Source organism: Aspergillus aculeatinus, assembly GCF_003184765.1.
Source record: "Aspergillus aculeatinus CBS 121060 unplaced genomic scaffold BO66scaffold_27, whole genome shotgun sequence".
Taxonomy (NCBI): Eukaryota; Fungi; Ascomycota; class Eurotiomycetes; order Eurotiales; family Aspergillaceae; genus Aspergillus; species Aspergillus aculeatinus.
This window is the reverse complement of record NW_020291496.1, coordinates 399,738-425,927: the sequence shown is the minus strand read 5'-3', so window position 1 is coordinate 425,927 and position 26,190 is coordinate 399,738. Positions and strand designations below refer to the sequence as shown.

The following is a 26,190-nucleotide window of genomic DNA, read 5'->3' as shown; positions in this document are numbered from 1 at the left end:
CCAGCCTGTTCGGAGTATGACCGTGTACGGCCGGCGGTAAAGTGATAAATCTATCTTTATCCCTCTTATTTGAATGCTTGATGATCGAATGAGTTGCGACGAATTGAATATGGGTATGCGAACGGTTGCGGAAGTTGGGGGTGGGTGGAACAGGCTCAGTGAGCGCAGCGGTCTTATGGACCAAAGCCACACTGTGCCGATAACTCTAGATATATGGTATTTTCTTCCCAGCCCTCAGTGGGTGTCAGATATGTGTGTACTGTACTGTACCTGGGTATCTTTTTTAGGTTTGGGGTTCGGTGATTTATACCAGCATGGAGAGGACTTTTTCTTTCTTTTTCTTTTTCATTCGGTTCCTCATTATGGCTGTCAATACCATCAGCCTTGCAGCTTATGTAAATGAACCAGCTCTTTAGACGGTTCTTGGTCGAGGTCTGAGCGCTGGCACTATAACCGGCTATAACTATCATGGATTGTTTGCTTTCTTGGTTCCAGGTCCCCTCATGTGATGATGGCATCTCTCCCTAGGAAGACTCAGGAGTCCTATTCGGACAAGGACCCCGGCAGATCCGAGACACCATTTGAGCTGATTTTCCGCCTCTCGAGATGAGGGGTTATTGCGCCTACCCCGGATGTTTGCTGTAGCCAGCCATGGTAGGCCGGATCGTCTGATGCAGTCAAAATCTTTCGATAGAAGTACTCATTGGATTTGGTATCCGGGTATCCGGACTCCGCCGAACTTGTTGCTCATACTCCGGACTTTGTCGCCGGGGGCGATGAAGCTAGCTTGGAAGGTACTGTAAGAGTATTGTCCGCAGCAAACCAGGTCCGTCATAGGCCATGTGCTTTTCGAGTAAGCTGGACATGCCCCAGAAGTCGTGGATATGACTCATGTCAACAGGAGCGCATAAAAGGCATGCTCATAGGTGTGCATTACTAACCTATACCGAATCCCTTTCTTTGGCCAATAGGCCTCGCACTCAGTGTTCTAGAATACCATGCCGATCACAATGAGTTGTCCATTGGCAAGGGTACTTTTGTCCGGAGATTAGCTGAGCTAATCATCTTACATACGGAGGCAGAAAGTCGGTCTGGCAGATCGATTGTGATAATCAATCTCACGGCCCCTTTCACAGACCACGTATCCGAACATTGTTACACATCAACCGTAACACGTCCTGCGTTTGCAAAATACTGCGGCGAAACAGCCCATGATCTACCCTGTTGCTACCCTGCTGCCTTGATGGGCTCGACCTATCTTTTTTGCCTAGAACCGGGAATGATCGGGCACTGGCTGCATGGTGATTGATGGCTCGATTTCAACCGATCACTCCGCCTTTTACCCTGACTGACTTAGTAGAAAACAATCCAACGCCCATCAAAACTCTCGACAAGTTCTCAAACAAATAAGTCCAGTACCGTCCAGACCACCGAAGTACTATCTGTACTCGTATGGACATGTATCGTCGCATTGAGCTGAAGTACTGGATCGGATATCGCTGACGGAGAAACCTTGATTGATTGCCATGCTGCTGCCTTCGTCCCAGATTCAAATTCGCCTTGCGTTTTTGTAACCAGCCCTGCAGACAGGACACCCTGCTGAGGCAGCACCACATGGCTGGGCGCCTACGTAATTTTGACTGTTCCTCTCTTTACCCTGACATGGATCGAGATTTAGGGTACAGGCAGGCGAGTTAATTAACCACTCCCAGCTAACCCCTCCCCCAGCCTATCGCTTTCGAAAGGCTGTGATCGTTACGCCTCCCCCACATAGCCAAGGCAGATATTGGGCGATGGCTGACAGCCGATGTGAAGTAGTCTAAGCGGACAGCGATCCATTGTCGCCGAATGACCAGATAGCTGGTGGTCAGTAATGATATGACCCAAGCTTGGCCGGATCTTCCGACTGTCTGTCTGGTTCATCGCTCCGTAGTTTACTTCCATGTCCGAACCCCATGAAACTCGGGATATTATTTTAGGGGGCCAAAAGTCCGTTCTTATCCCCGGGAACCGAGGCAAGGCGAAAAGGGAGGGAAGAGGGGAAGGAAGGTGGAAGGCTGAGTGAGCATAGTACAGAACGTACGTTCGTATTTTTGGCACGCACGCTGGCTGCTGGGTGGCAACTTTTCCCTGCTGCCACGCTCTCTGTCGCTCTCCCTTTGCCCCCTTCTCCAGTGGTTGCAGACTTACAGTACATACTACGGAGTACATCCAGCTGCAAGCCTGCAACCCCTGCTCGAAAATGGGCGAGGTCGGCAATTATGGTCCGAGAGCGAAGAACTAAAAGCCGAGAGAGTCTAGATTAATAATATACAAGTTGGGAATCACTAACTACTACCTAGTAGTAAACTACGTACACCGTAACCTAATTTTAGGTAGCGTTAATGCTGCCTGCCTGGCAGGTGATTGTTTCGCGAGGGAGTTCCGTAAAGCCAAAAAAAAAGGGACCGAACGAACCAGGGTAATGATCTGTTTTGGTATTGTAACCGTATCAGATCATCAGAGATCAGATCATATCATATCGCATCATGATATCAATCACGCCAGGTTATACAGAATGTGCGGGTTGCTTTTTCCCCAACCCTCCCCCCCTTCCCCCCCTCGGTTCTGTTTCATTTTCTGACAAAAAGGCTCCAATCACGCCATGACCTGGCGGATCGACTAACAGACAATAGAAATGTCAATCAGTCTGGATTGGAATAGATCTAAGGATTTTTCTTCTTTTGGTGTCTGATCTCGGACGAGTCCGTCTACCGGTAGAAGCTATCTACGTAGTTATCTGACCGTGGACCGTGGACAAGATAATCAGTTGCCTAGATCAGCAGGTGCAGATGTACCTAATTCGGAAGATAGTACGGAATACGGAGTAGATTGAAACAGGCGGGAAGCTAGACCTGGCACCTACTATCGACGCTTGAAGCATCTATGTATACGGAGTACTAGGCATGATGAGCAAATGTTGATTTCATAGCAGGTACCTATCACAATCCCGATCGGCTGGGAAAGGAATCCAGGAAAAACAAAAGCAAGATTATCAGAGTAGGAGGCATGGTGTTTCCCTGGACTGATTAATCTGAATAATAATACCAGTAAACATCAATGATCGCAACCCGCCTGGGCTGGAACGGGATTGATTATCTCTTCGTCCGGGCAAATCGGAATATGTCAGTCTAGAGGCCATCCAAAAGGTCCGTACGTAGCTTGGTCTAGTCTACCTGTAGACTGACGACTAAAGGATAGATCCAATCATCCAACCATTCATCGGTTCAGCCCCGTCGCCTCGGGTGAGATAACGACAATTCCGGTGGGTTTTTAAGGAGAAACGTCGGGAGTGTTGCTAGTCCGGACTCTTATGCAGCCAACCTAGTTCTCACTAGTCCGGATGTCTAAGCGGCAGACGAGTGAACTACGTATTTGTCCGTCTCATTTTCTGCGTTTTTCTCTGTTCCTTTGGTTTATTTCTGGTTTCCCCATTGGTTTGATACATAAGTTTCGTTTTCGGTCTAGGCTCAAAATGAAAAAACTCACCCACTGCCGAGTGAGTAGAATAGCGCGACGACCAGCATGATAGGTAGAAGCTCGGAAGACCGAAATGGAATCTCCGGCAGAGCCAATGAGGGCGCGAAGAATCTGGCTGACTTGAGGAGGAAATGCGGCGAAGGCCAATCGCCACTCGTGGAATAAGGCTTATTCCACAATCTCGGCGCTAGCGACCGAAGAGGAAGGCAGCAGCCCCGCCGGCCCAGCGCACTAAGCCGTGTTTGGCTAGGTGGAGCCGAATGATTCGATCTGGGGACAAGCTTGCGAGATGAATTGGCCGGAATGGAAAACAAAACGGCCATCAGGGTAAAAAAAAAAAAAGGTCAGAAGGGAGCAAACTTCCCTATTGCCAATCCATGCACAAACCAAAAAAGTCACCCACATTTTCTGATCAGTCCAAATGCCACGGTGGTGCTGACCATCTGATTCTTTTTCCATCCTGTCGGGTTTACCCACTGTCCTTTCGTCTCTGCAGGGTGTTCTCCCAAAAGCAAAAGCTACTTTCCCAGAAGAACAGGACTGGACTTTTATCGTTCGACACACTCTAGTACAGAAAGGGAACTCCCACCCCCCGGTCGTAGATCCCCCTGGGAGATCGATAACGAAAGGGCGGCGACTAGTTGTGATAAGACCACTCTGCTGGGTGTGAGTGACAGCCAGCCAGCTCTTCACACCACCGCGTTCCGATATCCCCAAACGAGCAAAGCAAATTACACAGCATTTCGGAACAAAATACCTTACTTCCAAAACAAAGAAAAAGAAGAAGGCCAAAAAAAAAAGAACCGAAGAAAAAGAGTCAGAAGCAGAACAAAAAGGAAAATTTCCATCCTGGTAAGTAACATGGTAATCGTTTCCCCGAGCAGTCTGGCCCCTCTCCCTCCCTCGCTCTCTCGCTCTGCCGGGGGTTATCAGTCTCCGGTCATCATCATTAGTTAGCATCATCATCATCATCAGCATCATCAGCCATCCGCCATCAAGCCATCAGCCCCAAACAACTTCAACTGTCTTCCATCTTATACCCACTTTTTCTTTCCCCTTCTCTTTCACTTCTTCTGTTTATCAATCTGGCCCCTCGGATCAAATCATATCTCCCCTGATTCTTCTTCCCCTTTCCCTTGGAACTCTTTCCTACCCTCACTCTTCCCCCCCCCCTTCCTTTGACTCTACTCTTCCCTGCCTCTCTAGTCTCCCTCCTCTCCCTCCCTCCATCATATCTGATCCGACATTCCATCGCCTTGTATTGGTCGCCCTTCACCTGCCGATCTTTCCCTCTGCCCTCCGCGTTATCCCCTAAACGATCGATCTATCCCTCCCATCGTCTTGGACCCTGTCCTTCAGCCTTCTCCATTCCCATCTGCCTAATCGTCTCTTTCATCCCCCCCTCTACACCTGGGTTTCAAACTTCACTCTTTCAACATCAAACCTCGTGACTCCTTCTTACCCGTTGTTCCCTTCCAGAATATACGCCTCGAGCCACACATCATCCGACGCCACGGCTACATCGCCACTCTGACTACTTCCGTCGTCCTCGGATAAGACCAACCGTAGGACTTTTCGTGGCCCATCTGTTGCTCTCAGGATCTCCATCTGTTCACTGCTTGCTGATCCTGTCGTGCTTCGACGTCTGATCGTTCGCCCTTTCTTCTCTTGCAGCATTCTTGCTCCTGTTATCAAGGATCTTCGTCTCCTTCGACTTTCCCGGCTCCAGTCCCCAGCTGGCTGACATTTCCAGCCGGCCGGCCTTTTCTGACCTTTCTTTTCTTTTTCTTCTGCACTGTCATCTTGACCGACTTTTGGCCTGGTGGTACAATACGTTTTTCTCCCCGACTGTGGTGCGACATACGTTACGACAAGCCCTTGCTCTACATCTCGATACCGATCCTCCTCAAGTGACTGACCGCGGCCTCTTGATACGATCTCAGGTGCGTGTTGTTGGGAGACCGGAGGCGCGAGGGAATAGCTTCACCATATACCGATCATGTTAGCGTCAATCTCGCAAATGGAGTCGGTGCGTTCGCTTCCTCGAACTCCCGACATGGTTACGCGGCATCCGTCAGCCGAGGACCTGGACGCAGCGCAACAGTTGGTTTCATCTGCCCAGGCTGGTCGTGAACATCTTGCCGATCGTACTCGTGACGACGACGCATCGAGGAGACCGGAAGGAACCGTTCCTCAAACCTCCTACGACCCAGAACGCTCCCTCCCTTCCGTCAAGTCCCTCTCAGAGGTGCCTCCCAGTCATCTGCCGTTGGAGAAACAGTCGCCGAAGTCACAGAAGGATGCCGCTGTATTTGGTCATTCCTGCAGGTAGGTGCAGCTTCAAATCCTTGTTGCGCGATTATTCATGTGTTTTACTAACGCTGGCGGCCTCTCCCCAGTAATTGCGGAACCAAGAGTACCCCATTATGGCGACGATCACCGACTGGGGCGATGATTTGCAATGCGTGTGGGCTCTACCTGAAGGCTCGGAATGTTGCTCGACCAACCAAGCGGAACCGCGTACAGACGAGCGCTGAGCCTGGTCAACCTCCTCAGCCGCAACAACAGCAATTGCCAATCCCTCCCCAACATGAGACGCATGCACCACATACCGAGGGCGGCTGTCACGGGTCCAAAGGGTCGTGCCCTGGTGGGGGTAGCTGTAATGGCACAGGCGGTGCGGAGGGGTGTGATGGGTGCCCAGCCTATAATAATCGGGTTTACAAATCAACGGCGAGAGGCACCGTCCCCGTACATGCCTGGAATCGGGCGCCAACTGTCGAGAGCGAGAAGCCTCCCCCGCTACAGGAGCCTTTGGACACTCCTGGAAAGACCACGACGACGGGTGAGGGAAACATGCTGGTGTCGTGTCAGAACTGTGGAACCACGGTAACCCCGCTTTGGCGGCGCGATGAGAATGGCCATCCAATCTGTAACGCATGTGGTATGATACTTTCCTTATCTCGAAAGATGTGTAATTCGAATGTTAACCGGTTTTGTTTGCAGGACTGTATTTCAAGTTGCACGGTTGTTATCGCCCCACCACAATGAAGAAGACGATCATTAAACGACGAAAGCGCGTCGTGCCCGCCTTGCGGGAACACTCGCCGACCGCCGCAACACACTCATCGAACGGCTCTTCCGCATCGCCTGAGGCCTCCCCTGCCGCTTTGGCTTACGCTCACGACGATCATCACCGATATTACAGTTCTGAGCCGATGGAGCACTATGCCAGCATGCCTGCGGAGCGAATTTCACCGGTCGCCCCAAGGCAGTATGGCTTTGCGCCGCCGCCAGTCGATTTCACGGGCTTCGGCTCCGGCGCGGTCTCCTTGCCGCATCATCCCCCACCCCCTAGATTGCTGGAGCCAGAACGCATCAGCGCCCCCAGCCACTCTCCGGTGTCGCATTTCGGCCGACGATCCCTGTCGCCTAATCCCAGCAATCCCAAGAAACGCACGCTCGCCGAGACCGCCTCATCTGCAGAAGCGATCTCCATTCCGACCACTTTGGAGAATGGATCTAATCAGCTGCCTCCGATCATGTCCTCGATGAACCCCTCCCCTCCCGCACGCCTAAGCTCTATCTCATCTCTTCTCAACCCCAACAACCACCATCACGACGAAACACGGTTGGATCCATCCCTTGCTGCGATGGGCCGCCAGCAGCACCTCCATCACCACCAACCTCATCCCCCTCCTACTCTGGCCCCTCCTCCCCCTTCGCAACCCTTGCCTAGCGTCTCCGAGCTGGACGGTCTCCGTGAGGAGAGGCGGCTGAAACTGCAGCGAGAAGCGGAAGAAATGCGGGAGATGTTACGCGCCAAGGAGCGAGAACTAGCGGAACTGGGGCAATGAGATGATAATCTTATCAATCAATTAGTCTTGCCTTGGTTTCGGGGTTCGTCCTCCAATCAATCCATCTTATCTTTTGTTTCGCCTTGTCCTTTTTTTATTACCAATCATACAACTCAACTTGGCGCCGGGCTTTTCTGACGAAGATACCACAAGCTTGTTCGTTTACGGTTCCGTACTGGACTGTTTTTGTTTTGTTTTGTTTTTTACCCTCTTGTGTCGGAACTGGAAAAGAAAAAGTTTTTTTTTTCCTCTGTCTGTGGGGTTTCGTGAGGGAGGGTTTTAATTTGTTTGAAGCGTCGGCGGGAAATAGCGATATTTTTGCTGGAACCAATGTAGTTGTTAGGAATTCTATCACTCAACTCGAGTCATTGGAAGAGATGTTTCCATCTTCCGATTGTTTCTCTTCGATTCTATATGACCTGCTCTAGTGGGTTCTTTCTGTAATTCAGTTGACTAATACTTAGGAGCAGTGTCTTCAGAGAAGGAAGGCTTGTTGCTTCGGTCCCAGTCAGTACCTTACCATGCCCCATGGGCTTCCTAGCTGTTCCGGGTCTCGAGAGTGTTCGGTGTCTGAGCGGGGGCGGTCCTTATCTCTGAAGTGCTAGTCAGTCACTGTACGCACTCGCCCACCCAGGATCCATGGTTATGCTGTGGTGTCAGCATGGGCGTGATGTATCTTTAGCCGGATCTCGGCGCAGACGCCGTGGCTTCTTGCTCCTTACGTTCTGTACCTACCAGGGGGACGATTACGTTCTCTGTAGTTGCGCGTGATTCCCACAGCTATCCCATCTGAGCCATGCTAGCCCCACTAGTAGGTAGGTACGACCTAAGTTAAGGGGAAATCCGACCTCTTCTTCCTCCCGTTTTCTTAATGTCATCGTTGGGATGTTTGCAGGGTGCAGTACTGTACTGCACTGCACTGTACTGTGTCTTGGCCCAGCATATCAGATCCCAAGGGCGCAAAGACACAAACAAGACAAATGAGATGCACCCAGTGCAGTGCATTCACGCTAGCCCGACTAAAGTACTGGCCTGGTATACCCTGCCTACCTACCTACCTATCTACCTACCTACCTCTCTAAAAACACTGCGACGTTACCTGTCAATGCTGATATACGGTATAGCGGGTACAAAGGAGGGAGGAGAGGGGGCGCGTAGAATATTCGAAGTCCAAAGCCCTACAGTCAGCCTGGGGTAGTAGTCTAGCGGGAGTGATAGGATCTAGTTCTATTGCCTAGGATTTGCTTTGCGTGTTCTCCTCGCAGTTTATACCTGGAACGACAGGATGATACTGCTTAGATGTCACCCGGGGATGCATCGGGAGAAGAAACAAAGTAAAGCTTGCTTGGGTTCGTGGTGTGATGGGAAGGATATTTCTACTAGCTAGTCACTTATTTTCGTGTATCCGTTTGGCATCCGGGGACCTGTCATCTTGAGGTACAGTACAGTAGGAAAGGTCGCTGATTTACTAATCCTAATTCCGTGGGACCAGAGTAAGGTATAGTCAGGACAACAAGCATATTAACCCTGGGACAGGGGTTGAACTTCTAGATTCGCTTTTGAGTCGAGGACTTTGATCGATTCGTGTGGAGGCGAGGCACGGTGGATGGCTTTCCTTGGCAAGGTCCATACACTACGACTAGATCATTCTCTCATAAGGCAGACGCAATAGCTCCGTTCCCAAGTCCAAGTACGCTGGCAGTCGCTTACTGTGTACCGCTAACATGAGTACCATTCCGAAAGACGATCATCATTGTCAAAGGCAGCAAGTGCAGTACTAGCATCATACTCCACTCTCGCGCTGCTTTCACCATCGAGAGAGAGGGATAACTCCGCAGAGAACATATCCCCAGTTCGAAGTCAGTTCATAGCAAGATGCTTTGGTTGAGTTGAGGGATGAGAAAGTTGTGATGAGCTTTCTTTCGTTCTTTCTTTTCAGAACAGTCCTCGTGTGATCCTCTTAAATATGCAGCATAGACCCCGGGTGACATTGCAGTCTAGAGCTTTGTGGTCGAAGGTGCCGAGGGGGGGGCAAGGGTAGGTCGAGTTTCAATCTTCGGCATTTCCGTTTCGGGTTGACTTTGGTTTTCCACAGAAGGGACGGTGTCGAGGTATATGGATGAATGCCTGGAGTAGGGAGAGAATGGGTTAAAAAGGCTAGGGTTGGGGTTGGAAGGGGGATTGAGTATTTTGCGCATTGTCTGTCTCATCCATCATTCGAGGCGTATGACTGGCCTGTGAGAGTCTATTTGAAGTATAGTGAGAAATGAAGAGACGAGGTATTCCACAAGTGTAGTCTTGATCAGATGATTTTTCTTATTGATCACGATGTACAGTACTATACAAAAGTTGATATCTTAATGATATCTATGTGAGATTCTAGTTCCCCCTTTTCTGGGGGCGGATTGCAACAACTGTCGGGCTAGCCCGCAAACCATGTTTGACATGGAGTCAAGGAGCGTGTCTCCAGTAATGGAGGGAGAAAGAGTGGATCGGGTATATTGGCAGCGCCATCGAGCACCATCATCGATGTATGTAGTGAGAAACACTTGTGTCTCATAAAAGTGGCAGACGCCGAAGTCTATGAGCTCGGATTATATCATGGCGTGCGCTTTGACAGAATCCCAATATGTCTGGCTAATTAGGGAGCGTGTCTCGAGTGTCAGTCGCCCAGATCTTTCTTCCAGAGCAGATCGCAAACTGGAAGGCAGGGAGGGGTCTTTCCTGCTGCGCTCAAGCTGATCGTGCTCGCCCTGCACAGGCAAAACTCGTTGGTGTGGTCGTCAACATGTGTCTTCTGACCCTTCGAATATTGATCGTAAACAAGAAAGAATCATCCACAACTCAACCAGTCATCACCACCTGAAGATCGGTATCCGGCCGCAGACGGATCCCCGACGAATAACACAGGTTGTACAGCTCGTCCACATACGTGCTGTACGCCATGTCGCCGGCAACCACCGTCGTGCGGGACGCATGGCGCGGCGAATTCAGCATCTGCTCCGACAGCTTCGCCACGTCGACCTTCACCTCTTTCCGGACCATGATATCGCCCAGCGGGGAGATATCCGCCCAGCTGCCCGGCGACGGCTGCTCCTGCACCACCGTGATCGGCTGCTTGCGCGGCCAGAACTTGAAGACGGAGGTGGATTTGACCGAGGGCGAGGTGAGCTCGGAGTCAGTCGCCGAGCTGGTGCGCGTGTCAGAGTAGTACATCTCCTTGCCGAGTTCCTTCGCAAACCCTTCGCCGCCGCCAGGCGCCTCGTTCAGCTGCTGCTGGACGCGGAAAAGGCGCAGCGGCGCGAAGATGTAGTTCGGATTCGAGACTTGTGTGTCCAGGTTGCCTACGACACAGAACGATAAGAGGGTGCAGTGGGTGGCATCCGTGTTGTTTGGCGTACGGCAGGGCGCAATCAAGGGTCGAGCCGAGAAACGGGCAACCATGTTGATATCCGGAGGGAGTGTGGTCGAGAGGGTCGTCATCGCGTGGATCAGTTGTTCCCGGAACTCATCCGCATCTGTGTTAGCTTGGGCCGCGGCTGATCGGAGCCAGGTCATGCAGGTCGATATAGTCCATCCTTCCATGTGCGAGAGCAGATCGAGATGTTGGAATTGGAGTTTCTTGATCGGCAACGTCGTCGAAGGTAGGGGATTGCCGGTTCCCTTAGCGGTTAGCACCTCAAAGTGGTCGTAGATGGTGGGCCGCATGACGAAAGAGACCAAATGGACACCGGGCAGATAACTGTGGCCAGAGGTTGCATAGTCGCGCATGTCTCGGAGGTGGACGCCGAGTGTCGGGGCGGGAATATGCATACGACTGGACAGCGCAGAGGTGACGTTCTCGATCGTGGTGAAACGGTAACCGGCAGCGGCCATGCGGTTCGATTCTTGCTTATTCAAGTGACGGACTGTGAACATCATCTGACCTTTGCTTCCACCAAGTCTAGCGTAACCCATTGCTCGCCCGAAGCAGGAGCCGGGGGCGCTTGTTGTCAGAACATCGTCGTACAGCATGCCAAGGTTCGGGAGTGGCTGTCGCAACTCGTCAGCAAGGTCCTGCGCAGCCACGCAGAAATGGCGCTTGAAGAGCTCGTCGAAGTCGGTCTGGAGCTCGTTCTCCTCGTCTAGCCCATCTCCCTTGGTGAAGTAATCATCCGTCTCCAGCCGTGCTCTCATGAAAGGAACGACGTCCTTGACAATGTTCCAGTTTCGGCTGGCTCGGAACGCCCAAAGGAAAGCCGAATGAGATCGTGTCAGATCATCATCGTTAAAAGTCTAGATAAGTCCCACAAGGGATCAGAATCAGCCAATCACAGTTTGCTGAGTAGCATAACATACCTTGCCGAGGTAACGGTCGACAATCTTGCGACTAGGAAGCATCGCGTGGGGCGTCACCATGAGGCGTCCTTCAGAGTCGAAGAAGACGCCGCTGAGCACCAACTGCCGTGCTTGCGTATGCAGCCGTCTCCGACTGCCGCCGGCCGCTACGGCACATACTGTCAAAATTCCGCAGGCAGCGCACGCCTACAATCCATTAGCATGAAAAACCCCAAACCATAATCCAAGACAACCTACCAGGACAGCACAGATGATAACAGTTTGGCTCCTGGAAAGCTGGCTGCTGTGATGAATACTGTCATCGTGTTCCCAGTAAGAGGTGCCGACGGCCGCAGTCCAATGCATGCCCGAGACAGCACAGGCTAGGAAACAGCCACAAATGCCTCGTCTCCACCAGCTGTCCGTCCAGGTCGCCCTCCACCGGAAAAAGACTGTCAATGCCGTCGTGCTAGCAAATACGGCGATGATGGCTGCCCCAACGACATTCGCGATCTGATACGAGCATCTGTAGTTGCTGATGCCCAGTTGACCGATATAATGCATGGCGCAGACCGCGCCACCGGCAAGAACACCACCCAATGTTATGCGAATAAAACTAGTTTCCTCGCTGGCTCCGATCGAGTAGAACGCAACGAGTAAAACGACAACTGGAAGAACGAAGGAGACGCCGGTAAAGGTCATGCTGTAGACGATTTGAATGCGGGCGCTCCCGTCTCCGAGAACAATAGCACGATTCCCAATGAAGTGCATACACCAGATGCCAATGCCTCCCATAACGAGTGAGGAGGTCAGAAGGAGATACCTAATGGAGTGGTCAGAGGGGTTTAACAACCATGGAGGAGTGTGACGTCGGACAATTCACTTACCAATTGTACAGACCAGCCCTGGAAGTCCGCCGGTGAAGCAGCTCCAGGGTAGTCGTACATCCCATCATGCTCACGACATATGAAAGAAAGATATAGCCCCCGAGGTAGGACACAGGGATTGACTCCTGGAGAGTCCTGTCCATGAGCCACATCCCCTCAGCAAAGGGCTCTGGCGAGAGCAAAAGTCGCCAGGAAGGTCCAGAACCACGAGAGAATGATAGAGGTTGGGTTACTGCATCGAGGACGTCAAGGCCTAAATATTACAAGCGAGCGGCGATCCGGTGGCGCATTGGGGAGAGGATTGAAGAGAGAGTGAGGAATAGGCCCGAGATGGGGAAAGCCAGACTGCTCGCAGGGGGTATCTTTGGTGATATAATCAGAAGGATCGAGCTGATATCTGTACCGCGCACTCAATTCGCGGGTCTGGCCGAACTCCTCCAGGAACCAGGATCTCGGGGCATGTTGCAATTAAGGGCAAATAATATATTAGAATTCAGCCAGGGCTAGACGAGGACATGGCGAGTGGACGAGGGCTAGCGACGGCGGAACGCCATGGATTCATTTCCCCTCTTCTACGAGTCTTGATTATGGACGTTCAATTTGCGTCTGCGGAGCAGGACGAGGGCCAGGTCCCGCTTTTCTGGTGGCCATTCAAGACAAGCAAGAGCAATGTCTGCTGGGGAGAAGAGCACGATTAGAGGCCATCGGGAATGTTTTTCAGAGCCAAGACTGGGTCCGATTGCAGCAGTAAATCGGTTTCGGAAATCCTGTGATCAGGAACGATGGAGAGTGGGCACTGATGTTGGCGAGTCACGATCCAGCCCTGTCAAACAACCACGGCCTGTGATTACACATTTGCCAACCCAGTCAGCCACAGCAGCTGAACGTTAATTAACAAAACTGGGTCCATGTGCTAGCCGCTGGCGTATCAGGATGAATGATCTGGCCAATTCTCGGAGATATGGGCTAGAGAACTTTGGTCGCTCAGTGAATAGATTGCGCTGTCGCTCTTCTCCGAGGGACATTTTGCTCTATTACCCACATTACCGGGAGCAGATAGGAAAGCAAGGTCGACGCGAGTCAAGTGCAGCCAGGATCTTGGTTCTTAATTCACAAGCTGGTTTGTAGCTCCCTTTGCTAATTTGCAGGAAGAAGGGATTCAGACCGAAGGATGTCAGCAATAAACCAAGGCCTTGGTTGTCGTCAGCCAGGCCTGATAGCTGGAGGCTAGTGAAATCCGTCTCCGAGAGGTAAGAGACAGCACGTTCCAAGGATCACAGCCGGAAAAAGTGACCAAACGGATTGGGGCATATCTCCATTGCTACCAATGACGCCGGCGAGGACTAGACTAGTTGGTCTAAGAGGCAGGAGGATTTGGGTGAGATGACAAGCGAGACCAGACCTCGGGGAAATCACCACATGGGAGAAGGTCCAGGACCCTGGTGATGATTAGTGCGTCGTGCACGCATCCGCAGGAACTGACACCGAGGTAAATCCACTCACTCCGGAGCGTGGGAGATCATGCGCGTGCTGGCAGTGCCGGGCACAGGTGAGACAAATTCCATTATTCCACTGAACTAACCCAGTGAAGCAAAAATTGTGAAGTGGAGCAGAGGAAAAGATTGAAAAAGATTGCAAAAGATTGCAACTTAGCTGAACTAGATCCCAAGTGGGCTTAGCGGCCAGTGCCTCCGATCGAGTACGGATCCTGATGTTAGTCCCGATCTGGCTAGCGGGCCAACCCGCCGCCGACTGAGATTGAGTCTTGGGAGTTTAAGCGATGCACTGCCAGCACGAGGAGTTCAACGACTCCTTCCTCATTTAATCCGCTTGTTCAAGGATACCATCAGCCAGCATAAGCGATAAGAGTCAAGCTTTGCTGTCACGTTCGACTCGCTGCACTGACTCGTTTCGACGCTATGTGACTCTGAAACGTGCTCGTTCACACACGTTGCAACCGAAGCCCAGCTTATCAATCGAAACACCCACTCAGTGCCCACGCAAGGTTTTTTTTCTAGTGCCACGCACTGGGACGGCTCTAGATCGGAGAATCTCACCGTGGGCGATAACCACAACCAAGGTAACTGAACTTCATCGCGCCCCTGCCAGCAGTTTGGTCTGAATTCCTTCTTGGGGTGTCCTCCGGTGGTTCCCAGGCACTTTTGGGCCTAGCATCCAAATCCGCTGCCTTGCTTTTCCCTGGCTTCCCATTCGAATCGAAGAGGCTTTGAGACGAATCCAAACTCTCTTTTAGCCCCTAGTGGCTTGGTTCTAGACGCAACGACCACCATGTGACCGGAACCACGATCCCCCTTCCAAATCTCAGGTGGCGGAATCGTGGGAAATTCGGCAAAACGTTTGTCACAATGTAGATTGTTGGTTCCTCCAATCCCAGGCAGGATCCCATGGCCGGGCCAAGACAGATCATGGTGACCATGACGCCCCGAGATTGATAAAGTACTCGTGCCTCGTGGCAGACTGGAAGAGGCTTAGCGTCTTCAAGTCAGGTACTGAACGCCACCCAAAGTTACCTGGAGTCTGAAGTTTGGAGTGAGAAGGGGCCTCAATAATGAAGGTGTGAACAAGAGATAGACTTTGGCTTGGTGGAAGTATGAATCTGAGTTTGTAGGGATAGAGTTATCGTCGACTCGTGGGTGTGGCTGCTGGAAGCTGTGCAGGATCACTGATCACGACTGATTTCGATATGAAGTATTCGACCTCGACTCGGGAAGACACTCGTTCATGTGGGGAGTACACTCGCCAATGCCTTGCTTGACTCGTAGACATGTTCGGCACTCGAGGCTCGGGATTGCTATCTGCACGGGAGAAGCTGCGTTCGAGGCGTGTGGTCTGGGGAATCATGACTCGTCCCTTGATCTAGATCAGTCTTGCGCTGTGGAAGGGTCGTCCCCAGCTTTGCAGCTCATGATTTGCCATGGACTATCCAAGCCCGATTCACTTGCCAAGTATGAGAGCATCTCAAATTCGAGCATTCCTCAACCATGACAAATAGACACGAGGAGTTGCTAGCAAATCGCGGGTGCGGATCAACAAGCAGTGCCTCGAAATTGAAATCACAGTTTAGTCTTTCTTCACCGAGTTGCAACCCAGCTGGTCTAGTCACGGGTACACAAAGTACCTTCCTTCCCCAGTAAGTCACTAAACAAACAAACAAACCACCACCACCACCATCTCAGCCAGCATAAAAACGTACAACACAGCACAACCCAGCTGAACCTCTCCCCACAAACACGGAAATGCGAACTGAACCTGAAACCACCGCGCACCCACCGGGCCCCATCCATCTCCATTCCATATCGTTCAATTGAATCAATTTCGCATACATCTTCCTGGCGAGCCGCGACCCACCACCACTACTGAGTAGTTCGGCAGATCAGATCATGCCATACACCAACCGCGGCATACACCAGCCCCGCGCCGCGCCGCAAGAGCTTTTATACCGCATGTACATATACGTACTCGTCCATCGGTTTCAGAGATCCGATTCCCGGGATCGAAACCCCCTGGAGGAGAATCGCTGCGGCTCCAAGCGAAGTGGTCAAAGACAACCAGCCAGCTGATTTCCCCGCTTTTTTTCAGGTCGCCCCAACATGACAAGAAGAGTCGGTCGGTCGACCTCATCACACTGACACAACAACTCAGCTCGAACGACCCGAGTGACTCGAGTTGAGTACGAGAATACGAAAACCCGTACCCCTCATTTTTTTAAACCAAGGGAAAAACGATCGCCGTCCGTATACGTCTCCAATCTTCCGACCACCGTTCCCTGAACTTATAGAACCATAAAGGAAGAGCCACGGCGATTTTCTCGGTCTATAGGTATCTACACACACTTCGCCTACCTACATACACACACACACACACACACACACACACACACAGATACTCCAGACACAACTGCGCAAACAACACCTCTCACCCCTCAACCCCTTCGCCCCTGAAACCACATTCACAATCCCCTACCCTCCCCTCCCAAACCCTACCACCCTACCCAGCTAAACCGTACAAGAGAAACCTGAACAACAGCAGTGGAACCCCCCCCCCCATATCATCCACCATCACCGATTTTAATCCACCCCTGCAACCACTCAAAGCGCAACTACCCCTCCCCCCTATCGGAAAAACCGGATACCATCCCCGGTGCAGTGGGTCAGTTCACCGGTACTTCCACCGTCATCCACGCCGGTAGCCGAACAGCTACATACCTATACTCACACGACACGACACGTAACGTACATCTCCTCCACGGCGCGGCTGGCACCGACGGGTTGGAATTTCCACGATGGGGCTTGGGTGGGAAATTCAAATTGGTTGACTACATACATAGTACTCGGTAAACTGATACCCATGTTCTCGACTTGATCATGTGCACGCAATTGGGCAATTGGAGATTGTGAGGCAAAGAGTCGCTTGGGATTGTAGGACTGAGGCAGTTTGGATCTCAAAGTTGATAAATTAATTCTAGTTCGGGGCGGACTCAAAATACACGCAATGCGATGGTAGGATTCAAGGGGAGTGAGTAAGTTTCCGGATGAAATCTGAAAACATGCAGAAGAGCTTGATACTGCAGACCAACCAGTAAACGAAACGAAGCAAATGTGACCCGACCCCCTTGTCAACTCGTCATGCGACCTGATTCGTCCTTTTGAGTCATATTAGGTGCATGTTTACATGTATGCAACATGCATGCAGGGATATGTGCATGCAAGGCCGATCCCCCTTCTAGAATGTTCGTCCCAGCAATCGGCCTAGCTGATTCCATGGATTCAAATGCAGCTTGTGAGCCATGCGACGCCATCAACACCCTATGCCGTATCCAGCGACCTCTATATAGCTTCATACTCCTTACACTCCCGCCAACTCCCGCGACAGCCCACTGCGCCGCCGAACCCACCACCCATACCGATAGAACACCAACGGGATCGGAATCAGCGCCACCTCCACCAGTCCCAGTACCGTGCCCGTCCACGCGATCCCCAAACTCGAATACAGCCGGTGGCCCGCCAACGGAAGCGCACCCGCAAAGACGTACCGAACCATCGCGTTGCCCGCCACCGCCGAGGCGGCGTAAATGGGGTAGCTCCCCGCCAGGTAATGGGCGGAGTAGATGAAGATGAGGGTGTTGCCCATGCCGAAGGGGACGCCGGCCAGGATCGGATAGATCCAGTGCGTGTATGCGGGCGCACTGATGGGCTGAGTTGTGGTCCCTGTTGCTACCGCTGTCCACGAGAACCAGAATTCACCCATGGGGCTGAGAATGGCCCCGAGGCAGACGGCAATGATGGAGGCCTCGGACGTGACTCGGCCTGTGCAGGGGTCCCGCGGGTGACTGGCGATGATGCGGCGGATGAAGATGGGCTCGCTGAGGACGGCGAGGACAACGCCGGTGCCAATACCACAGTAGCCTAGTCCTGCGATGCCGGGTGGCCAGCCGCGGTGCTCTTGGACGGCAATCGGGTAGCCGACGAAGCACAGGAATAGAGTAGCATATATGACACCGACGTAGAGGTTCCAGAATAAGCTGGTCGGGCCGCAGATGGTAAGGGATCAGTGAGACTGTTCGGCAGACACTCACGCGTCGACGGAGCTTGGAGGTCAAAGGCGTACCAGATGGGCTCACACACGGCCATGATGATAGGTCTTACCAGATGGCTTCGCACAAGGTCCCATCCCACTTTGGGGCTATCATAGCGACACCACCATCGCAAGTCCCCAGTCTGCTCCTGTTGCTTTCTGGTTCGTGCCCGCAGTATCGCAGGCTCATATGTCTCCTTGAACAAGAACAAAGCCACATCTGATACTCCTGCCCGGCAAAGTATGATCCAGTTGATCCAGCGCCAGCCAAGATACTGGTAGATAAATCCGCCGAAAATGGGACCTGCACTCCTGTTAGTTCTGTGCGAGGAACCGAGAAGCTGTTCCCAGCACTTCACTTAGTACCAACTACCGGGCCAGTCATCGCCCCAAGACTCCAAAGACTGAAAGCCAGCGCCCGGTACCTTCTGCTGGTCACGTCGTTGATTGTACCCGGACCGCCCGCAATAGTCGCACTACCGAAGAATCCTCCAAGTGCTCTGCAGACAAGAATGGTATGTATATTCCGAGCCAGGGCCACGGGTATCACCGAGCAGGCGAAGGCGAGGGTGGTGATCAGGTACACCGGTCGACGACCGTACAGCTCCGACAACGAGGCGAACACAAGGCATCCGAATGCCAGACCGAGCATATAGGTAGTTAAGCCGAGCAACACAACGGTGTCCGATGAGATCTCAAAGGATTCTTTGATCCCTGGAATACCTGGGGTATAAGATGTGGAATATGATATCCTCAGGGACAATCAGCGTTGCCATCGAGTCACTAGTGGATATGTCTATAGGATACTTACGCGCAGGCACTTGACACGGATACCGCCCCGACAATGAAAGCCCTATATGCGGCCGACAAAGTGCGCGGGTCCTCCTGATCATCTGTTTCCCAGTAGACTTCAAATCCGGCATCATCGACAGAGTGGCTTGTTGTGTTGCTTGACTCAAGCCCACCCGATGTTGGTCTGCTAGGTTTCGCACAGGTCATCGGTTCGTTTTCGACACTGGACATAGTCGGCCATTGGTATTTCCAAGCAGTTGGATGTCGCATCGTAAGACCACAGAAAGATTCGGTGCACAGTCGGACTGGCTCAAATATAAGCCGTCCTATTGCAGCCATAGACCCTGCCATCGCACGATCATCTCAAGAAGAGCGAGTAAGAGAATGACAGGATCCCCTGACAATAGCAGCATATTGCAACAGAGACGATACTTATAACCTCCACAGCGGGTCGTTGCCGACGTATACGGGTGCTAAAACTTGGCCCGACCTTGGTGATATTATACTTTGTTCGACGATGTCATCTTTTAACCCTGCCGAGGCCTTGGAATGGGAAGAAATGCGATTGACATCACAGGTCTGCAAAGGCGATGGTTAGACGTGCAACAGCCCAGAAGCCCGTCGGATCGCCTGGATGCATGATGCAGATGTATGTAGGTGGAGAAAGATCAGGCAGGTCTGGCACTTGCAGCCGCCTGGAGGCGAATCACTATTCCCGATTCGGGTTTGCGTCTCTACCTGCGCGCGGCATTGCATGGGGATGCAAGGAAGCCCCGTTCGCTTCTTGGTTTCAGTTTTCCTTTATGTTGTAGCTATCTACATCTTTTCTTCCGAGAATACTCAGTGAAACTCAATGGCTGTATCGAGTCGCACTGTCTGCTCTCCGCAAGTCATGCAGCGCGAATGACCAAGGACGATAGGAGGATCAAACGTCGAACCACGTATCGGCGAAAATCGATCCTCGATTGCTCTGACTACAATGGTCAAACTGATAATAGATATCCGGGGAACAAAAAGTAGTTTGCAAGGCAAGGATACCACAGGAAGTCCCTCCCTATCGCTGTCCACGAAAAAAAATACCCAACCTCAGCAATTACACCCATAGCAGCCTACAGGCGGGAAAGTATAGACTTTTCAAACGTTTGTCATTTCATAAACTAGAAAAAGAACATCCTTCACCACAAATCCGATCGAATCTATGCGAGGAGAGCCTTGATTCCGGCCTCAAGAGCGGGGGGGTTGGCACCGACAACGTCCTTGACCTTCTCGCCGCCCTTGAACAGCATGAAGGTGGGCATGGCGCGGACACCGAGTTCGGCAGCGACCTCAGAGAGCTCGTCGACGTCGATCAAGTAGAACTTGGCCTGGGGGTATTGTTCGCTGAAAGCGGCGACCTTGGGGGCGATGGCCTTGCAGGGACCGCACCACGTGGCGAAGCAGTCGAGGACAATGGCGTCCTGGGAGTTGGTGACCTTCTCTCTGAACTCCGCAGTGCTAGGCGAATATTAGTATCACTGATGCGCAGCCGATCGCAGCCGAAGGTAGAATCTGAGTCGGGTGGGGGAGAGGGGAAACTCACGAAGTGATCTGGTGAACCTTGCCGTGGTCAGACATGTTGAGTTGTGTGGGGTTGAATTTGGCGGAGTGAGATTGAGAGAAGGTGCGGCGGTACAGAGGATTCGCGGCGGGAAAGCGCTGGACGAAGGTGGAACGCAGGAAAGTGGAGGATGGAGTAGTAGAAAATCTAGCGGAGGAGAGAGAAGACAGGCGAGCGGATGGTTTAAGACTGGAGGAAGGTTAAGAAGAGAAGAGATTAGCTCGGAATGGTTGAAGAGGGGCTGAGGCCAAAAAGGAGGGGCTCAGTCCGCAGTTTTTATGGGTGGGCGCAAATGACGTTGCACCATGAGAGGAAGGGAGGGACTGGCTGCTGCCTCTGACTAATCACCGTGGTCGAAGCCTCTCGGAGGCGGTGGAAGGAGGGACTTGGATTTGAAAGGGGGGAAGGCTGAGAGATCCATGATGATTCACAGGTAGGTAGGGAGCTTACCAAGATGTCACGCCGCGGGAGAGACGCAGCAGGTTAGAGGCATTTGTCAGGTTGACAGTCGACATCTTGCAAAATACTAATCAATTTAGAATATAATAGTATTGTATGAATAGTATGTGTAGTATGGAATGAGTGTTGGAAGCAATTGGTTCGCCGTTCGGGACGCGCAGGGGTTGGGCTGGAAGAATGGAGTTTCAAAAGCCGGTGCATTATTATTATTATTATTCGGATGACGTGCTCCGTCGCTTATGAATAGCGAACGGTCTGGACAGAAGCTGCCGGGCGTGTGCCTGAATTGTGCCTGAATTGTGCCTTAGCACGCGGCGTGCTGACTAACTACCTTAGTGCTCAACAAACAGCAGCCCGCTTCCTTTGGCGGACCATCAACTATACTCTATAGTGATCACTTCACCCATATACCAGTTTACGCAAATTTATTCGGTCGTGCTCTACGAAAGTATGCATCTTTACTCAAAAAATTTAGTATTTACGGACAGATGGAATGCTCATACAGACATCAAACAATAGCCATGGTTGGAAATGGAAAGAGATACCATTGTGGGGTGACTGACACCAACCAAGGACAGTAGCTATTCTATACGCCAATATGTGCATTGAACTGAAACGGGAGAGTGCTTCACCTCTAATGAAGACGTAAATCCGCACGAGAATCAAATAACCGCATTTGACCAGCGATCGAGGCAAACTCCTTCAAACTCTCGCTGATGTGGGGTATCAACAAATGCAAGAACAAAACCTGCCCGCAAGTCGGGGACGAAGACCGGGCTTGACGGGGCAGCGAAGGAAGAAAAACGGACGTGGCCACTTCGAGTGCCACCAGAACTAAAGGCGAAATCCATCAATATGGGAGGAAGGAATCGCAGTAGAAAAGTCAAGGGAGCGACAAAGGAAAGAAGAGCCAAAGGAGTGACTAGGGTCAGCAGGGGAGAAGGGGAATATTACATGAAATTAGATAAACAGAGACTGGGCGACGCGAATGAGGTGCTTCTTTGTCTCATGAGAGGGGGAAAGGCCGTCAAAATATGACTCATTGGTCAAAGGGGTCAGGTGGACGCATGTCGCTCGTACGCAATGCAAATCACACGCTCAGAGGGCGCGCCCTCTATCGTAGTCTTCGGTTGTGTCGAACTCAAATTCAGCAGAGTGTTCTTCAATGGGGCTAAACTCCTCATCGGCAGATAGAATGGTTTTGAGAAGGCCTTCGTTTGACTTGGGACGGACTGCCGGATTCACCAGCACAGGACGCCTTGCAACTTGAGCATGCCAGGTTTCCTCTGCTGGGTCTTGTGTATGGTCCACGGTCATGGTACTATCTCGCTGAGCACCTGCGCCATATCCGACCCGCGGAGGCTCATCCTGCTCAGATCCAAATCTCACGAACGGTTCATTGAGTGATACTTCATCACCTTTGGGGGAATTCTCGTGGCCTTCCTCCTCAAGCTTGTTCCTCGATGAACTGAGACTGGTCCGAAGGGGGTTACTTGTTTTTTTCTGAGAAATGCGACGAAGGAATTGCCCTGACATCCATGACCCCTCGGAATCGATCGACGCTAGAGACTGGGATAGCGGAACGTCATCCGGGTTACCATCCCAGCTTTCGCCTCCCCACGAGTCGTGATGGTTGTTGCGAGAATCCGGGACGTCGGAGGCAGAGCTTGGAATAGGATATTGAGTAACCATGTTAACATCAGAGGTATCATGGTCCCTCTCAAACTCGTCAGCCACTTCTGGTATATCAGGAGACTGAAGGCGTGAGTCAGGTGGTGATAGAGGTTCGTCACCAAAATGTTCCGTGAATTTCGATTGGGAGCGCTTGATCGTGCCCGTGCCAAGGAATGCCTTGGGCGGCACGTACGGCGCCGGACCGGACGAGGACTGTGTTTGAACTTTGAAAAAGGATTCATGCGACGGGTTCGACGGCTCGGGGCTCCGTTCATGGAAACGTTCTCGGTAGCTTCTCTTGAGGCGTGAGCTCCCACGTCGAAAGATTGAGGTCAGAGTGTTCACACGACCGCTGCTATTGTCTGACAGACGCCTGTCCGAGTCGATTGTCCTTGAGACATCCGATGTTGATTCTCGACCGAGACCATACAGGTGCGAAGAAGTCGGACTGTAAATCCCGCGCCTCGACGGTGAATGAGAGGGAGTCAGACTGCTGCGAGACATTCCCATCTCTGTGGACGGAGCGAAGCTACGCCGCGGGACAACCCTGCGTCCACGGATAGAGCTATCGTCAAGAGTGCCGATGACATTAGCACTCTCTGGAGTTTCGCAGCCTTGTCGCTCAGAATCTTTGGAAACTCCTCTCAGCCATGACCCTGACGGGGGGGTACCACCCAGGAAAGTCTTGGTGTCTTCAGATCTAGTGACACCTTCGTCGAAAGAAACCGGTGTAGCCCGACTACCAGCACCAGGCCGGCCTCTTTGCGTTGTAGATGCATCTTCGGCTTCAGCCTGATGCTTTGGTGTGGAGACGTCGGCAGTATCCTGTTCCAACGGGTGCTGCTGTTGCTGGTCAGCGGCTTGTTGCAACTTGCGTTGCATTTTCTCCTGATCCTCGGCCTGCTTTCTCTCCCTGCGCCGGCGATCTCTTTCCAATAACTCCCGTAGAGCACCGGCGTCCAGAGCATCAGCCAGGTCATTTACTTTCTTATTCGAACGAGCATTTTCGTCAGATGCAGCAAACGTTGGCACCTTGTCTTTCTTGCTCACTGTCTCGGGTGACTTCTGGCTTTTCGCAGTGGGGGGCTTGGGAGCTTCCACATAACGAATGATTGGGCGGGGTGTCCAAGCTGCGAAAGTGTTGACCTTGAACGTGTAGGACTCAAAGATGTCGGATAACGACGACTCAGCTGAGTCACGGACTGACAAACTGACGTCAGACAAGTGGCGGTCTGAACGACGACTTGGAGCCCTGAGGCCTTTGCGGGTTTCGATGGAGAAGTGCTCACTAGGGAGCGGGGATGGGCGACGAGGGATGTCAATCGGTGCGGAAGCCATCAATCTGATCTCTCGTTCCCTAGCAATCTCGTATGCCTTGCGCTTGCTAAGTTTCTTCTTCAGGACTGCTGGTCCGCTAACGCTTCTTTTCGACTTTAGGAGCGATCCTGATCGAGTCAAGGTAGGCTGGTCATAGCTTGTGTTAGAGTGAGAGGTGTAGCTATCGGAATGCTGCTGACCGAGCCGAAAGGACAGTTGCCGGGCTCCTCTTATTGAAGCTGGTTGCTCGCTGTGGGACATGGGCGGAGGATACTGGTTAGACTGAGAAGCTGGAAGGACATCGTGCAGAGAACTCGGGCAATCTTCAGTAGGCGTAATGTGTCGGTTCTTCTGACGTTTCGAGGATTTGCGAGAGGGCTTTCTGCCTAGCTTGCTGCCATCGAAGCTGTGGCGAGGGTTCTGCGGCGGAACCTCCGCCACCGCAGGAGCATCGAGCTGGATCGTGTGCCGCTTGCTCTTACGACCAAACGGCCATATCGCCATGGCGTCTGATGGATTGAAACTTCGTCCCGCTCACGAGTCAAGGTGGACAGTGAAGTTTTCGGAGGTGAAGTTGTAGCGGATGACTGGACTCATGAGGAATGACGGAATGAACTAGACACGCGACCACGGAGCCAAGTCTGGAGCTGAAGCCTAACGCAAGAATAGGAGAGTTCCAAAAAAGAAAGCGGGTGACGGGAAAAATGGCAGATGGGGGAAGAAGGGGGATAAGAATATTTAGAAAGAGGAAAAGAGGAGATAAAGAGGAATAGTCGAAATTTCACGATTGGGATTGACAGGTAGCGGAGGCGAACCGAGACATTCAGAGCGATGGGGGGGGAGAAAGTGCCGGGAGCACAAGGCCGTTCTAGCGTCTGTACCTAAAGAAGGATGCCCCAGGCGGTGGATTTGATAGTTTGATACAGGTAAAGCGGTACGAAGTCGAGACCTGGGGGGTGGAGGGGTGTTGAGGGGGCTTTAGAGGGGAGGGGTGGTGGAGCGAGAGGGGGGTGAAAGGGATGTGACTATTGGTTTAGAACGAGCGGGTAGATCGGAGGACTGGAAAGGTATGATGAGCGAGGATTGAGGAAATGATGGCAGTCACGGTTTCGTAGCAATGGTGTAAGTAGGTATGGAAGTCGCAGGACTTTTGACGTAGTAAAGAGTTAGTTAACTTTGGTAGTGAGACCCGGGGGAGCCACGCCACATGGAGTGGCGGAAAATGACCTCCGTGATCACTCCAAGCTATTAGAGGGAAGATGCCAAAGGGGATCAGGAAGGAGGACTGCAATCCTAAAAGAGAGCGATGGGAAAGAAAGGCAGTCCAAAAAAGGGCGAGGAAGTCGGAAAGAAAGGAGAGAAGGAGAAAAAGAGGAAGAGGGGAGAAGAAAGAAGGAGGAAGGGGGGAGATGAAGAAGAAAAAAAGAAGCAGCAACAGCGATAGCAGTAGCCGTAGCTTTGAGCCCGACTGGGGAAGAGAATAATAGACAGAGACAGAGAGACAACAGCCCAAAAAAGGACGACGGTCGATGAGGGTCGGCGAGGGACTGTGAGGGCCGAGACAAACAAGCCGCCCGTTTCTGAACCAGGGGAAAACTACGGAGTACTCGGTTGGTTACACACTTTTCTCGCCCTCTGGGGCCGTCGCCGGCCGTCACAACAGCTGTCTGTAACTATGGACTATGGAGTACTTACTCAGTAAGTTACTGCTGGTTCATGATAGATTATGGAGTCGCATGGTATCGAGGTATTATTGGACTCTGCCCTCTCCTCCTTCTCCCTCCCCCCTGCCCTCGATTGATTGATTGATTGATTGATTGATTGATCGATAGGATGGATCTGATTCGACTTTGCCTGCATCATCCCGAATCTGTTCCCTCTCTCTCTCTCTTTTTTTTCCTCCTCATGGGTACAGCACATACATACATGCAGATGCCACCTCCAACCGCCTTGTCTGCCTTCTGACCGTTCTGCCTTGTGCTCCATACCTGGTGGGCAATGTGTCATGCGGGAACTAACGAAAATCACCATCACGGTAGGAGAAAAAAAAAAGAAAACAAGAAAAATACAGAGAAAAAGAAAAACCTCAAAACGGAAAGATAATCATGAAGGAAAATCTCTTCAATTGTGGAGAAGAATCCACCTACGTCGAGAGAGTCAGAGGGAGGCCCAATCC

The 26,190-nt window shown here is 51.9% G+C and overlaps 8 protein-coding genes across 8 annotated transcripts; 3 read left to right on the top strand and 5 right to left on the bottom strand.

Moving 5' to 3' along the window:
- Nucleotides 1–1,223: 1,223 nt before the first annotated feature.
- On the bottom strand, nucleotides 1,224–1,807 carry BO66DRAFT_100224 (uncharacterized protein). Its single transcript, XM_025641741.1, has one exon. It carries the CDS (start codon nucleotides 1,614–1,616, stop codon nucleotides 1,320–1,322), a length of 297 nt encoding a protein of 98 aa, XP_025503503.1. The 5' UTR covers nucleotides 1,617–1,807; the 3' UTR covers nucleotides 1,224–1,319.
- A 3,732-nt stretch (nucleotides 1,808–5,539) lies between these two features.
- On the top strand, nucleotides 5,540–7,376 carry sreA (siderophore transcription factor SreA; the record flags this gene model as incomplete). The annotated part of the gene is made up of 3 exons (XM_025643834.1): nucleotides 5,540–5,847; nucleotides 5,919–6,463; nucleotides 6,526–7,376. The coding sequence occupies 3 exons, from the start codon at nucleotides 5,540–5,542 to the stop codon at nucleotides 7,374–7,376; spliced, it is 1,704 nt and encodes a 567-aa protein (XP_025503502.1).
- Nucleotides 7,377–10,220: 2,844 nt separating this feature from the next.
- On the bottom strand, nucleotides 10,221–12,732 carry BO66DRAFT_323961 (MHYT domain signaling protein; the record flags this gene model as incomplete). Its single annotated transcript, XM_025643823.1, has 4 exons — nucleotides 10,221–11,651; nucleotides 11,715–11,900; nucleotides 11,952–12,516; nucleotides 12,581–12,732. 4 exons carry the CDS (start codon nucleotides 12,730–12,732, stop codon nucleotides 10,221–10,223), a joined length of 2,334 nt encoding a protein of 777 aa, XP_025503501.1.
- A 644-nt stretch (nucleotides 12,733–13,376) lies between these two features.
- BO66DRAFT_392351 (uncharacterized protein) lies at nucleotides 13,377–14,121 on the top strand. Its single transcript, XM_025647476.1, has 2 exons — nucleotides 13,377–14,019; nucleotides 14,084–14,121. Exon 1 carries the CDS (start codon nucleotides 13,514–13,516, stop codon nucleotides 13,706–13,708), a length of 195 nt encoding a protein of 64 aa, XP_025503500.1. The 5' UTR covers nucleotides 13,377–13,513; the 3' UTR covers nucleotides 13,709–14,019; nucleotides 14,084–14,121.
- Nucleotides 14,122–15,840: 1,719 nt separating this feature from the next.
- BO66DRAFT_392349 (uncharacterized protein) lies at nucleotides 15,841–16,420 on the top strand. Its single transcript, XM_025647475.1, has one exon. It carries the CDS (start codon nucleotides 15,982–15,984, stop codon nucleotides 16,159–16,161), a length of 180 nt encoding a protein of 59 aa, XP_025503499.1. The 5' UTR covers nucleotides 15,841–15,981; the 3' UTR covers nucleotides 16,162–16,420.
- Nucleotides 16,421–17,446: 1,026 nt separating this feature from the next.
- BO66DRAFT_324126 (MFS transporter) lies at nucleotides 17,447–19,174 on the bottom strand (the record flags this gene model as incomplete). The annotated part of the gene is made up of 4 exons (XM_025643832.1): nucleotides 17,447–18,122; nucleotides 18,209–18,479; nucleotides 18,542–18,927; nucleotides 18,987–19,174. 4 exons carry the CDS (start codon nucleotides 19,172–19,174, stop codon nucleotides 17,447–17,449), a joined length of 1,521 nt encoding a protein of 506 aa, XP_025503498.1.
- A 989-nt stretch (nucleotides 19,175–20,163) lies between these two features.
- BO66DRAFT_402020 (thioredoxin family protein) lies at nucleotides 20,164–20,581 on the bottom strand (the record flags this gene model as incomplete). The annotated part of the gene is made up of 2 exons (XM_025648789.1): nucleotides 20,164–20,461; nucleotides 20,547–20,581. The coding sequence occupies 2 exons, from the start codon at nucleotides 20,579–20,581 to the stop codon at nucleotides 20,164–20,166; spliced, it is 333 nt and encodes a 110-aa protein (XP_025503497.1).
- A 1,417-nt stretch (nucleotides 20,582–21,998) lies between these two features.
- BO66DRAFT_100077 (uncharacterized protein) lies at nucleotides 21,999–24,896 on the bottom strand. The gene has a single exon (XM_025641740.1). The coding sequence runs from the start codon at nucleotides 24,516–24,518 to the stop codon at nucleotides 22,122–22,124; it is 2,397 nt and encodes a 798-aa protein (XP_025503496.1). The 5' UTR covers nucleotides 24,519–24,896; the 3' UTR covers nucleotides 21,999–22,121.
- Nucleotides 24,897–26,190: the final 1,294 nt, after the last annotated feature.